The 15,760-nt window shown below is 34.3% G+C and overlaps 1 protein-coding gene across 1 annotated transcript in view; it reads right to left on the minus strand.

Annotated features, from left to right (window-relative positions):
• ATF2 (activating transcription factor 2) overlaps nucleotides 1-15,760 on the minus strand; it is a 79,722-nt gene that overhangs the window by 23,607 nt on the left and 40,355 nt on the right. Inside the window, 3 exon segments of the mRNA XM_005675937.3 lie at nucleotides 8,275-8,361; nucleotides 11,541-11,655; nucleotides 13,158-13,336. Of these exon segments, the coding sequence (XP_005675994.2) occupies nucleotides 8,275-8,361; nucleotides 11,541-11,655; nucleotides 13,158-13,336 (381 nt within the window).

Genomic DNA, 15,760 nt, shown 5'->3' on the forward strand with positions numbered 1-15,760 from the left:
GATGTCTGGCTCTAGGTGAGTGATCACACCATCCTGATTATCTGGGTCATGAAGATCTTTTTTGTACAGTTCTTCTGTGTATTCTTGCCACCTCTTCTTAATATCTTCTGCTTCTGTTAGGTCCATACCATTTCTGTCCTTTATCAAGCCCATCTTCACATGAAATGTTCCCTTGGTATCTCTAGTTTTCTTGGAGAGATCTCTAATCTTTCCCATTCTATCGTTTTCCTCTATTTCTTTGCATTGATCGCTGAGGAAGTCTTTCTTATATCTCCTTGCTATTCTTTGGAACTCTGCATTCAAATGGGTATATCTCCTTTTCTCTTTTGCTTCTCCTTTCACAGCTATATGTAAGGCCTCCTGAGACAGCCATCTTGCTTTTTTGCATTTCTTTTTCTTGGGGATGGTCCTGATTACTGTCTCCTGTACAACGTCACGAATCTCCATCCATAGTTCATCAGGCGCTCTATCAGATCTAGTGCCTTAAATCTATTTCTCACTTCCACTGTATAGTCATAAGAGATTTGATTTAGGTCATACCAGAATGGCCTAGTGGTTTTCTCCACTTTCTTCAATTTCAGTCTGAATTTGGCAGATTAGGACACTAGAGATCATTAGCCCAAGGTCACACAGCCATTAAGCTAGTTAAGATCCTAGATTTAAATCTGGATCTCCTTCTTTTCAAAGTGCAGTTTTTCCATGGCACATGTTATGTATATTATCCTACCTCCCCCCACCAAAAAAAGAAGGGAAAAAAAAGAAAATGGAAAAATCAAGAAAGATAATCTAAGGCTGGGTAGCTTGACGTTTCAAAAGACAACTCCAAGGGAATCCCCTGGTGGTCCAGTGGTTAGGACCTCGCTCTGTCCCTGTCATAGGCCCAAGTTCAATCCCTAGTCAGGGACCTAAGATCCTGCAAGCCAAGTGGTGCGAAAGACAACCATGAAGGATTCAGAATGCCAAGTCTGATACTGTAACCGCTAAAGCCATATCACCCCAGATTAGGTATGTTTTCCCCATCTTTTCTGACTGAGTACTTCTTTATGAACTGCAAACAGCAGTTCATAAAGTCCTAGTTTCTTCACTGGTTAGCATACATAAGATATACTGTATATATATATTAGCATACAAAATGTATACAGATGAGAAGATACTTTACTGTTTAGAAAATAACTCTGTCTCAAACTATCTGAACAAACTGTCTGTAAAACTGGGAAAAATGAAAACTTCCTTGTAGTGCTGAGGTAAAGATTAAATATATAAAACTTCAGTTCAGTTCAGTTGCTCAGTCGTGTCCGACTCTGCAACCCCATGAATTGCAGCACGCCAGGCCTCCCTGTCCATCACCAACTCCCGGAGTTCACTCAGACTCACGTCCATTGAGTCGGTGATGCCATCCAACCATCTCATCCTCTGTCGTCCCCTTCTCCTCCTGCCCCCAATCCCTCCCAGCATCAGAGTCTTTTCCAATGAGTCAACTCTTCGCATGAGGTGGCCAAAGTACTGGAGTTTCAGCTTTAGCATCATTCCTTCCAAAGAACATCCAGGACTGATCTCCTTTAGAAGGGACTGGTTGGATCTCCTTGCAGTCCAAGGGAGTCTCAAAAGTCTTCTCCAACACCACAGTTCAAAAGCATCAATTCTTTGGCGCTCAGCTTTCTTCACAGTCCAACTCTCACATCCATACATGACCACTGGAAAAACCACAGCCTTGACTAGACGGACCTTTGTTGGCAAAGTAATGTCTCTGCTTTTGAATATGCAGATATGCAGATGACACCACCCTTATGGCAGAAAGTGAAGAGGAACTAAAATGCCTCTTGATGAAAGTGAAAGAGGAGAGTGAAAAAGTTGACTTAAAGCTCAACATTCAGAAAACAAAGATCATGGCATCTGGTCCCATCACTTCATGGTAAATAGATGGGGAAACAGTGTCAGATTTTTTGGGGGGGCCTCCAAAATCACTGCAGGTGGTGATTGTAGCCATGAAATTAAAAGATGCTTACTCCTTGGAAGGAAAGTTATGACCAACCTAGTAAAACTTACCTGAGTTATATAAGGATTTCTTAAATTTTTATCAGCTTCCTAACCTTTTTCAACAATTGAGCCCTCTATTTTCACAGTTCAGGTGTTAGAGTATGGACACCAAAGAATCACAAGAGTTCCTTTACTTTTGTATTTCAAAATATACTTAGGAAAAAAAGTACTCAGGGATCATTTTAAGGACAGGTTTAGCTCAGCCTGAAGCTAAATATTTAAAATTTTAAATTAAATTTTTAATATTTAGTATATTAAAAAATTTTAAAAATATTTAATTTATTTGACTGTGCCAGGTCTTAGTTGCAGCATGCAAACTCTTAGTTGTGGCATGTGGGATCTGACCAGGGATAAACTTGGGTCCCCTGCATCGGGAGTGCAGAGTCTTAGCTACTGGACCACCATGAACTCCTCCAGATGTATTTTATTTTGGAAAATATATTCTCAAGACCACATGGTACACTGCATCTTTCAGAATCCAGGTTAAGGTTCCCAGTTCCATTTTTTCTTCCTTCTCTTATAAACAAGCAGAAATAACCACATTAGCAGCTAAGATTCAGGAAATTGGGACAGTCATAACTGATGGGATAATGTGTGGAAGTAGATGGATTAAAACTCATTAGGTAGGTGACCAAAGCAGTACTTGGCTGTAATCAGGAAGGAATACTTAAAACTAAATGGTCAAAGAAGTGAAAGCAAAAAGAGAGGAATTTGAAAGTGTGGGTCATATAAACAGGAGGAGGAGGATCTGGGGAGGTGGTCAGTGTGCATAATTACATCTTTTAAAAGCCAATCTATAATAGTGTTAGGTTAGGGCTTTCATTTCTGGATATAAAATGTATAAAAATATAAGTACTGGTTGAAATGTGAAGCTTGGTAAATTATTTGTTGGTAAAACATTTTTAAGTCCTCAGGTAGAAAACATAGAATTGAAGAGCATTTAAAGTTTTATAGTAAAGAGCTTAGCTCTTAGAATTAATGAAATACAGTAACTGCACATAGGGGAGTCTGAAGTACATAAACATCACTCTCTTGAATAATCTTTAGTAGGGCAAGTTACTACCTTATAGAGCACTTAAAAGCAGCATCAGTATTCATTCATTATCCTCTCTTGACTGCCCTAGGGTATACAGTACTCATCCAGTGAGGAAGCTCTAATGTTTGCTCCATGCTGTTACATTGATTACAATGGGTCTAACTTGGAAGTGTGCCACTGGATACAAAATGCAAGGAAAAGATTTTCAAGGGTTAATTAACACTGCTCTGAACTACAGATTTTTTTTTAACTATAAACTTTTTAAAACAAACATATTTAAAAACAAATGTATGCTAAAAAAATTACAGTGGGTTAGGAGAAAGTTGTTTAAACGGTGATTCATATACGTTTTACAACTAATGTAAGGATATCTACAATCCACCCACATATATGTTGAGACATTTTAAAGAAGGGTAATTTGGTCCCCCAAATTAATGAAAACATCTATAAATATGATAGATATTTATTTTACAACAGAATTTTGGAGCTACTCAACTAGTCCAATTACCATCTTATAGATAAAGAAATTAAGGCCCCAAGAGTGAAGTTATTTCCTAGGATCACAGAGCAAGTTAGAAGCAGATCCAGGACCAGAAATTCTGTCTGTTGACTCCTGGTTCACTGAACAAACATATTTTAAACAAAAGGTTTTTCAAACTAGAGCTTTTGTCTCACATTAAGTATTCTTTTTTAAAAAAAATATTTATTTATTTAGCTGTGCTGGGTCTTAGTTGCAGCATGTGGAATCTAGTTCCCTGACCAGAGATCAAACCCCAGCCCACTGCATTAGGGGTACAGAGTCTTTGGCACTGGACCACCAGGGAAGTCCTCACATTAAGTATTCTAAGTATATTTTAGTAACCATTAAGAGTATCAGACACTGGTCTGTCCATTACTGGATCAAAATTCTATCAATAGAGAAATCTAATATAAGTAAATGAAGATTAAGTACTCAGAGAAATTATATAAGATTTAAAAAGTCTATATTCTCTAATATGTATGTACAATAAAAGCTAGCATAATTTTAATTTTAAACTAAAGGAAAGAAAGCAAAAATCTTTATTACTATTTTCTAAGCAGACTAGTGCTTTAATGTTAGAGTTAAATTTTAGTGTTGTAAAATTCAGCTACTATGTTGAAAACTTTTTGTCTTAAAGACTGTGTTAATTAAAGAGTAAATGTAGGGGAAAAAAAAAGTGAATATAGTCTTGTTGTGCTGACCAATCTGAGATCCATCTTCAGAGGCAATCTGCTAAAAATAATGTTATTCAAATTCTATGTTATATGTCATACCCATGAAAGCAAATTTTTATCACATCTGTCAGTACCTGGTAGGAATAAATTACTCGATCATAGTTCAAAGAAAAACACAATGTTCTCTAGAAACAATTTATGAAAAAGTCAGATCCATATTTCATAAGCACCACAAAAGCTCATCAGAGTAATAACCCTCCTTCTCCTGGGTGTTATCCTACCATCTGCTGCTCTATTACTTATCTTTATTTTGCAACTAATTAACAGCATAATCTTCTAAATTCAGCAAGTTAATTATCATTATTGTGGTCTTTGCAGCATCATCAGTCCTTGTGAAATCTTGCTCCCCACCCCCAGAGAACATATGAAAATGAAGTAGGTTGGGAGAGAGTCTGTTTTGTTGGAGTGGGCTCATTTGGTGTTTGCTGATTAGCTTGGCATGCAGAGGGAGGTCAGAAGAATTCTGCTGAACATGAGACTCCATGCAGGGCCCAACTAAGTTAATGTAGGTTTCTGAACATTTGCCAAGATGCCCTCTGTCAGCTCTCAGTAGAAACCCCCTGCAGAAGACCTACCAGCTACCCACTGCGTGCAAAGATATCTCTCAGTTTGTCACACAAGTCTTAAAGAAATGATTCTGGGGAATACAACTTAAATACTGAACTAAATCTTCTTAAATGAAATTCCTGGATGGTTAACATTTTCTTATTCAGATGAGTTACTTTTTGATTACAAATATTACATAGGAAATTTATTTTTTTTTTAGAAGAGTAACACAGGTAGCAAATATCTATGGTTTAATGTGCTTAATGACAAACAAAACCCCTAAACTATATCTACATTTGGTGAGAGCCAGTGAAATTTTGTAGAAAACAGTAGATCCCAGGAATTTTCCTAGAGTATTAAAAAATACTAGGTAATCTTTTATTTGTGGACCCCCCCATACATTTTTACTTAAACTAAGTTTTTACTTTTCCAAAGACTTAAAGTTCTTAAAAAAACAAAACAAGCACAACTTGTCCTGAAAGAATTTCTTCATAAAAAAAGAAAGATCTTCTTTAAATATTTGTAACAAACACAATGCCTATAAATCTTCCAGTAAGCACTGGGCACATGAAAACCAGGCCACCGCAAAAGCATCCTTGGCTATCTTAGGATACAAATAAGTTTCTCTTCAGCTATAGTGTACTACTTATTGTTCTGTGTTCCAATGGTGCCATTTCTCATACATTATTTTTTAACCACATTTTAGCAGAGTTACTATTGTTGTACTATTTAACATTAACAGACTGTGACCACAAAGGTCAAATAAATCCTTAACAGAGATGCAAAATCAAACAGGGAGGATGTTTAAATATTTTCAGAGTTGAAAACAACAAAGCAAAATCCAATTGAAGCAGTGAAAGAAGAAATTATAATGTTTGCTGGGGGGCTTCAGACTGGTAAAAAGTCAGAAAAATTATTTAACATGTAACATGAATCTAGGGGATGTGAGCTGGGGACCATTCATTTGGAGAGAATGGAATTCAGAGTTCTATCACTGACAGAGAAAAGAATCCAATCCCATGATCATTTATTTATCTGATCATTAAAAAACCTCTGTGCACTAGGATATGAACCTAGTCTCAACTTTCTCCCATTAGAATTATACAATTATTTATTTAGTAAATCTTTTTAGCCCCCCGATGCTTAATAAAATAAGAAAATCAATGACACTGACATTTTAATTCAAGTTTAGAAACAAGCAAACCAAACCAATCAAAGTTCTACCAACAGAAGAATGGATAAAGAAATTGTGGTATACTCACAGCAAACTACTCAGCAACAGAAAGAAACTACAATACACACAACAACATGGATAAGTTTCACAGACATATACTTAGCTAAACGCAAGAGTATATATTGATTTTATTTACATTGCTGTTGATAAATATTAACAGCTGGGGGAGATGGACTGAGGGAAGGGACATAAAGAAACATGGGTAGATGTTAACGTTCTGTACCATAATAGAGGTGAGTTACATGAATGCACTCAAATTGCACAGTTTAAATTGGTCCGTTTCAATCTATGTAAATTTTACATTTAAGAAAGGCTTATTAAAAAATAATTCAGTGAGGGTAAGGAGTGGTCTGAGGAAGAACAACAGTTACACTGCTAACAATTGAAGCTGGGTGATGAGTACATGGGGATTCATTACAGAATCTTATTTACTTTGTATGTAATACTTGAAATCTTCCATAACAAAAAGCTTAAAAAAAAGGAGGGGGGAGGCTAATTTCTGAATCTTTTTATTTAATTAAAAAATAGGACAATCTTATTTACTATCCCAATTTAAACAGGTAATCACCTAAATATGGCTATTTTATATGTTAGCAATATTTTACTAAGAAATTTAATTGGACTGTTAAATTTAAGTGACGCAATTTGTGACTCCCCATGCAATTTGGGGGGCCTTCAACCTATCACTGTGTTTCATACATAAACATGTGAAATACAGCTTTGGTACTTTTCAGTGTACAAGCATACAAAGTATTTTTATTCTTACTAATTAAATTTCTCAAATTTATTCAGTTATTCAGGGAAGCTTACTAGTTTCTATCTTATAGCCAAAAGTATTTCTTTAAATCTGATCTGTTCTTTACAAACTGTGGAGGGAAAAGTCCACTGAATATGTAAAAGTATTCTGAGATGCAGAGAACAACAACAGGATCTCTAACTTCTATTCTCTTCTACACAGTTCTCGCTAATTCAATTTTTCATTATACTAGTTACATTAAGTAGGAAGTGTAAAACACATTCCCAGTGAAGGCCTGCTATCAGGTGAAAAAGATTCATCTTAGTTAGTTCCATGGCTTTGACCTAAACATGGTGTCACATGAAAAATTCTCCTCTTGGATTTTCAAGTTTTTTCACTATCATCAATAACCAGCTAATTTTAATACTCTTCAACCAACTATTATTTATTCAGACAGTATATAAGTTTTACTGTTTAAAAAAAAGTTCTCACATGCCAAATTCAGACTGATTATTTGCATTAATGGAGAATAGCAGTAAAAAATTTAAAGCCTTACAATAATACATAATGGTTTTTATGGGTAAAAATTTATAATGTCAGTGTAGTGCCTAGCATATAACTGAAACAAATAATAGGTGTCTAACAACTATTGATTGATTTTAGTTAAAAATTAGCTCTAAAGTGCATTAAATTATAGAAGGGAGAATTATTTTGATTTAAAAGAAAATTACCCCACTGATCCTCCCACTCATAGCAGCAGCTTCAGGTCATCTACTAAGATGATAAGCAAGTGAGAAAGATTTGAGGCTAAGAAAGACCCCAGGAATCAAAGTTTAATCCCTTTATTTTACAGATGAGGAAAATGAGTCTCAGAAAAATTAAAGTGGCTTGTTTGAGGGTAGTGAACAGAAGAATTATGAGTAAAATGAAAATGTCTTCTGCTTCCTACTCTATAGTTTACCCCTTAACACTGATTTCTTAGTGCCTGAAACATAAGTCAAAAATATGGTTTTCCTTTATATATACTGTACACTATTTCAGAATTTTTTAATACTGTTCTATTCATTTGTATGACTGTTTAAAGTCATTCATTATGTCAGCGCTGCCTTCATTACTTCTAGTTTCAGCTGCAATATCCCTAGCCTCCAGCAGGAGGAGTTTGCCTAAAAAGCCACATCAAACATCAGACAAACCAATGATAAAAACTAGAACTTTACTCCCAATCGATTTATTTGCTTTCAAGTACTAGTACCCTATCACTATGCTAATTAAAACTTTCCTTTTCCAAACTTTCTGGTGCCCCTATAATGTAATACAACCCACAAATTTATAAAATTTGATCTAAATTGTACATCTGAAGTGGGCTTTAACTGAAAAAGCTAATTCAAAACAGGGTCAAGATATGTACAGAACAAACAAAATCTTGCCTACCATTTTTGCTTCTGACTGCACTGGTTGAGGAGAGGAAGGACCTGGAATTCCTGGAACACTAGGCACCATGGTGACTGGTCGAACAAGCTATCAGAAGATATTGAAAAATAATTACTAGAGAATATATTCAAAATGAGATTTGTACTTTATTTGCAAAATGGCTGCTATAACTTACATAATAAGTATATATTAAAATGTATATGACAATATATTATACATTAACAGAAAGTATATATTGTGTTGGCCAAAAAGTTCCTTCTGTTTTTAAAGTAAAAATAAGACACATTTTTCATTTTCATCAAGAATTGTACTGAACAACATATTCACTGTTTTGTTCCACTACCCTCTGCCATTTTTCAGACAAGTTAATGATTCTGTCTTCCCAAAACTTTTTTATCTTTTTGAGCAAAGAACTATTCTAGGTTCCCATTATAATTTGTTTAAAAAATGGAATGGTTTCATTACCTTTCTAATCACATGTAGAAATAACAGTCAAGAAGGTTTTTTTCACTTCACTTACATGGAACCCAAATATCAAAGTGATGATTAATCAAGCTGGTACAAATGATTTTCAGTGCTTGATTTGGATATTTTGAGTATGTCAGCTATCAAACTCATGATATAAGATTGAGTGTTCTTAATTAATGCCTTGATTTGATCACTATCAATTTCAACAGGACTACCCAACCATGGGGCATCGTCCAGCAAGAAATCTTCAGCACGAACTTCACAAACCACTTTTGACACGTATCAGACACAGCACCTTCTTCATTTACTACACAAGTCTTTTTTTTTTCTTTGCATTTCAATTGCGTTTTTACCTTTCTTGAAATAATAAAGCATATATGTGTTGAAAATGTTGCTTTTTCTTTCATCTTCAATATTAAAATGGCTATAAATAATTCACTGATTACAATTTTTTTTACACTGATATGACAGCTGTCACAATACAATCTAACAAAATTGTTTCAAATGAAATTAAAGACAACTGAGTGCCACTAGAGCCATCTTATGGGGAGGGACTGAATGAACTTTTTGGCCAACCCAATATATTACTATTTATATTGTTAATATAAATATAATCATTGATAAAATTATTTGAGACTGCAGAATCAGAAAAATGTATCTGAACCCTTAATGATCTTAATCCTGATTTATCCTTCAAAAATTGTCAATTTTTCTGAGACATTCATTTTTAATCTTCAATTTTCATAATTTACTTTTTTAATAATTCCTTCTTATAGAAATGAATAATATTCAGAGTGATGCAAAATTTCTCACAGATCTGTCACACCCCCATTTTGAATGAGAAAGAATGTTAAAACTTGTATAACTAGGCATAAAAAGTAATTTCAAAAATGAACTTTGCTTTTCTAAAATATATACATATGAACTATGCTTTTCTAAAATATATACATATAAAATTTATAAAATATATACATGAAAGTTCTTTAATACATTAAATAAAGCATAATGACAAAGGAGAACCTGATCACCTCTAGTAATTTCACTAATAGTACTACTTAACAGATTTTCCATTGTCTTTTGCCTTCTTTTAAAAGAACGTAATATCAACACTGAATGATTAGTTATTGTATACTGAAGTATATCTCTTTTTCATTTCAGTTTCTCTCACTGCAGTTACATTTAACAGGATACCATATAAACCCAGACACAAGAATGTTTCCCCATAAAAAATATCCGGAGAAAAGAGAGAGTAGTCACCTTATATTTGAGTCCTTATAAAACTCTCAAATAATGCATTTTGAACTACAAAGTTGCATTTGAAGACAACACATTACCTTGATTTTGTGGAAATATCTGAAATATTACAATCAATGCTAATTTTGGATACTTAGAAAGGTCACTTTAGTTAATAAAGTAAGTATTTAATATTAATTTTAGTTAATATTCACGAGAATATAATCTCACCAAAAGTGTTCTGAGGATATAATCTCACCAAAAGTGTAAGGAGGATTTTAAAAATAATTTTTAAAAACTATACAATAAATGATTATATTGTACTGACCAGAAATATCTATCTACAAGGTGAAGAAAAGAGACTGTATTTTTGAGTATTAGGACTTAATGTAAGATTTCCAGGATTATCATAGTAGATTCAAAAAGTGTTACACTGAAATTATTTAGATGAGGATGAAAATAATGTGTTTTGGAAAACTTTGTGAGGTTCCTTAAAAAGTGGTTCTAATGACAAAAACTTGAATATTAAAGACACATTTGAAGATTCTGTTATTTTATGTAATGTGAGAATAGAAAAAAGCATTATTTATATTATTCCAAAGAATGTGCCTTTAAATACTAAGTTACTGAATAGTATAAGTAGATATTTAACTACTATGTCTTTCAACATTTATATAATTAACATGCCCCTCAAAAAACTTCTTTTTGATCTTCTCATTAGGAAAAATGGGAACTACCTACTGTCCATTCTAGTAGACCATTTAGATTTTCACATGCTTGGGACAGCAAAGGAATTCCATAAACCCAACATGACCATAGAAGTTCAGAATGCTTTTATAAACAATTTCTCTAATAATCAAAATAACATAGTTACCTGATAAATGTTCCAGTATAAATATCTTCTTACAAAACAGAGATCTATATTAATATTTTTTTTAATACATTTATTTTTATTTGTTTGGCTGTGCTGGGTCTTGGTTGCAGTACATGGAATCTTTGATCTTTGTTGAGGCACGTGGGATCTAGTTCCCTAACCAGGGATTGAACTCGGGCCCACTGTATGTGAGCGCAGAGTCTTAGCCACTGCACCACCAGGGAAGTCCCCTAGGTTAATATTTGAATTCTACAAATCTAGCAAATTGAAATGGGTTGAATAAGGAATTAGTTTTTTTAAAAAAATTCAACCTTACGTTTACTTTTAATTTATTTTTTAATTGAAGGATAATTGCTTTACAGAATTTTGCTGGTTTCTGCCAAACAGCAACATAAATCAGTCATAGGTATACATAAGTCCTCTCCCTCTTGAACCTTAGGAATTAGTTCTTAATACTAAAAATAAAAGGAAAACAATTAAGATTTCGAGGATTGAAAAATGTTATTTATCCAGTTATGTTTGCCTTGAAAGATTTATGCTATCACAGTAAATATCAATGAGTAAATATTACTTAACACTAAGTATTTTGTTGAATTCAGTTTCATAAACTAATCAAGCAGCCCCAAGTGTATTTTCTGATTATAAAGATCAGTTTTCTATAAAGAAAATATTAAATAGTCTAAAAACTTACTGGGACTGCAGCTGGAACATGCACATTAGAACTTGTGATTGATGCAGGAATCGCAACAGGCATGGTTTGTCCATTAGGAAGATGTAACAGAAGAGGAAATGGGCCAGGTACAGGACTAAGGAAAACAAAAGAAGGGCAATTAGAAAAAAGAAATCTGTATCAATGATGTCTAAAAAATATAAAAGTATTTTTACTATTATAATTTAAAAATAAATTTTCTGGAGACATCTAAAAAATTAATAAACAACACAGAAGAGAAACAGAGAACAGACAGGTGGTTGCCAGAGGGAAGGGAATGGAGGGATGAGAGAAATTAAGAGGTACAAACTTCCAGTTGCAAAGTAAATGAGTCACAGGAATGAATTCGCAGTGTGAAGAATATAATCATTAATAATGTAATATCATCCCTGTATGGTAACAAAGGTGGTCAGAAGATACTAACTTATAGTTGGAAGACACATAAGTACTAGGGACGTAATGTGTATGTGTGTGGTGTGCTCAGTCATGTCTGACTCTTTGCAACCCCATGGACTACAGCTGCTTGCCAGGCTCCTCTGTCCATGGAATTTTCCAGGCAAGAATCCTGGAGTGGGTTTCCACTTCCTTCTCCAGAGGATCTTCCTGGCCCAAGGATCGAACCAGCATCTCTTATGTCTCCTGCACTGGCAGGTGGGTTCTCTACCACTAGCGCCACTTGGGAAGCCCTAAACGTTCACTGTATATCTCAATAAAACTGGAAGAAAAAAAAAGAACAAGAGGTCCAGCCCAAGGAAAATGCCCATGTAACAGATACAAACTTGATACCATTTCTTATAAAATGAACAAAATACCCACAAAAAATCATACACGGTGTATATGTGCTGCTCAAGTAATTAAACCAACATTTCTGAACCACTGCAAAGCACACTGTAAAATTTAATTAGTTTTAATTGCATCTTAAATGCACAATGTATGCAAGCAGTGTAGGAAAAAAGGAAAAAAAATGGGGAAAGCTATGAATTTACTTAGAGAACAAACTGCAATATATTAACTGAGAGAAATTCTTATCAGAAAGCTCTTGAGAGCTCCCTGTAAAAACTGAAAGAAATGTTTTGTGTCAGCCGCTCAGCTGAGTCTTACTCTTTGCAACACCATGGGCAATAGCCTGCCAGGCTCCACTGTCCATGGGATTCCTCCAGGCAAGAATACTGGAGTGGGTAGCCATTCCCTTCTCCAGGGGATCTTCCTGACCCAGGGATCAAAGCCGGGTCTCCCACAGTGCAGGCACATTCTTTACCATCTGAGCCACCAGGGAAGCCCTGAAAGAAATGTTATCTAGTGATAAAGATAATCTTATGTGTTTTGTGTAAAATAGCATGAAAATAAGAGACCATCTTAAAATCACAATCTGTGTTGTCTTTAAAATTAAGCTCTGTATATGTTTTCTAATGTGTTAGAAAACATTCATATTAAAAAAAAAATTACCCAAGTATTTTTTCAAAAAATAAAAGCATGCAAAAATGATTAACACACACACAAAACTAAGGCCATAATTAGAATAATTAAATGTCTTAGGAAAACCATGAAAACAAAAACTTAACAATTCAGAAAATTCAATGACTGGCCCAAATCACTTACACAATTGGCCTGTTGGAGGACGGTGCCTGGGTGATTACAGTACTTGACGTTGGTGAAGGTACTGCCTGCTGAATAATGACACTTGAGTCAGAACTTGTAAGCAGCACATTGGGAACTTGTAAAGATGCTGGACGAACGATAGCTGATGTAGGCTGTGCAGTTTGTGCCAATGGTACTTCCTATTTAATAATGAGATGGAGAAACAATGAAATTTAAAAATCCAAGTCAATTCATGTACCTTAATGAACAGAATGACACGTCTTAAAAAAACCCCACAAACTTAGTACTTAGTATCACCCCCAAATATATTAATATTTATTTAAAGTTAATTATGAGAAAATTGTTTCAAATGCAGTGTTAATATTTTAATTTAAAAAACATCTGAGTGGTTTTTTTCAGTACAACTTGTTTTACCATCTATCTAGAAATAACTTAGGCTGGGCAACTTGGTTATATAACTCCATGAGAATTCTAGTAAAAAATAAAACTACAATTCCATTCTCATGGAAGTACAGAACTTAAAATCCAGATGGGACTTCCTTGTCCTACTCCATCATTATATTGTATAAAGAAGAAGTAGGTCCAGGAGACTCTTTTATAGTTGATATCAATTCAATAATAAAAATGTTAAAATTTTTTTAAAGTAATACAAATGTTTGCCAATTTCAGGTAACTATCTCTACATTACCAATAATTTCTCAGTATCAAAAGGTGAAGTAATATTAATACCTTGAATGTAAAACTAAACTATTGTAGTAAGATCTTTCCAAAGTAAAGAAAAACACAGAACCTTACAGATGGTCTTTTCCCCAATTTACAGATTAGAAAACAGATTATCCAGAACTCCATAACTAGTATAAAAATTGGTCCACCATGTTCCTTGAATTTGCCTTTATACTGCCATTTATTCTCACAATTTTATTAAGCTACACAGGAAGAAAGATAAACTAGTACTATTGGAACTTCGTTTACTTGACAAGTTTGAGAAATTACAACATGCCCTGAAGGACTAGGAGGAAAAGAGACAGTAAACAAGTAAAACAAACCAGAAAATTTTAGACAGTAATGTCTTACAGACTAACAGTATAACATAATATCAATAAATCATGAGAGATTAACTGAGGGAAAGTTGGAGTTGGCTACTTTAGATAGCATAGTGAGGTAAAGTGAGCTTCTTTGAAAAATGGCATTTGAACTGGTACTGAAAAGATGAGGAGCGCATTCTAGGGAGAAGGAAGCAATACCAAGAGCAATGTCTTTGAGGGAGGAAAAAGCTTAGAATATCTGATGAACACTATCATAGGAAAGGAATGAGGTGAGGTCGGATAAGCATACAAGTCTAAATCAATGATGGCTTACGGAGAAGTGTGAATTACCTTAAATGCAAAGGCAAACCACTGAAGGATTTTAAGCACGGAAGTGACATATTAAAAATATACAGTCTAGCTTCCCTGGTGGCTCAGCTGGTAAAGAATCCACCCGCAATGCAAGAGACCTGGGTTTGATCCCTGGGTTGGGAAGATTCCCTGGAGGGGAACAGCTACCCACTCCAGTATTCTGGTGAGTGACTTTCACTCACAAACATATATATTCAGATATACATCTACGTAAATCTAAGTATTCTGTATATGCTTGTGTTTGGACACTTTCTGCATGTTTGTTACATTTCAATTAAAAAGAATTTAAAAAAGAAAAACAAAGCCACCAATTAAGAAAAATATACAGCTAATGAAAAATAGGTTGGAGATGGAAGTAGAAAGTCCTGCTAATTGTTAAAAGTTTTATTAACTGAACAATATATTAACAAATAATTATTAACAATTATTAGAAGGTAACAATAATCCAAGTAAAAGATGATTTGGACTACAGTTGTGACAGTGAAGATGAAAGAGATAAATTAAGGATATATTCAGGAAGTAGGTTTGGTAAGATATGCTACTGGTTTCATTGAGAAGAAAAAGAGGGAATTAAGTATTCTTTATTTTTGCCAGAGCAACTAGGTGGATGGAGAGGAAATTTACTGAGACGAAGAAGATTGGGGGGGGGGGTGAAGGGCTCTAATTTAGACATACTACATTTAACATGACACATAAAGGGAAATGTCAAGACAAGAGCTGCATATGAATATGGAAATCTGGGGAATATCTGGGTTGATACAAATTTGGAAACCAGGTAGATGGTTTTTAAAGTTACAGGTCTGGATGAGAGCATTTAAGAAGGAAAAAATTGAGAAAGAAGGGGGCTCAGAATTTACTTCTTACAACTATTCCAATAACTATGCCCTGCCCAGTGTGAGCTAATGACTGAAGAATGCAGGAAGAAGAAGTGCCCCTAAGAGGGCTAAAGCAGCAACCAGCAGGAAAAAACTGTTGACTGTGAAGGGACTGGAATATTCTCTAGGTAAAAGATATTTATATCAAAGATTTAACAGCATTTCTTATAACTGTGTAATGTGGAAACAATATTTACATTCAACATCTGTAAATACATTATGATAATGACAAAATAAAGTGCAACCATTAAAAATAATGACTTTGGAAAATTTTCTAATGGCATGGGAAAATCTTCATTAATGCTGACTGTCTAAAACATGATATAAAAAA

This window comes from Capra hircus, chromosome 2 (genome assembly GCF_001704415.2).
Source record: "Capra hircus breed San Clemente chromosome 2, ASM170441v1, whole genome shotgun sequence".
Lineage (NCBI taxonomy): Eukaryota > Metazoa > Chordata > Mammalia > Artiodactyla > Bovidae > Capra > Capra hircus.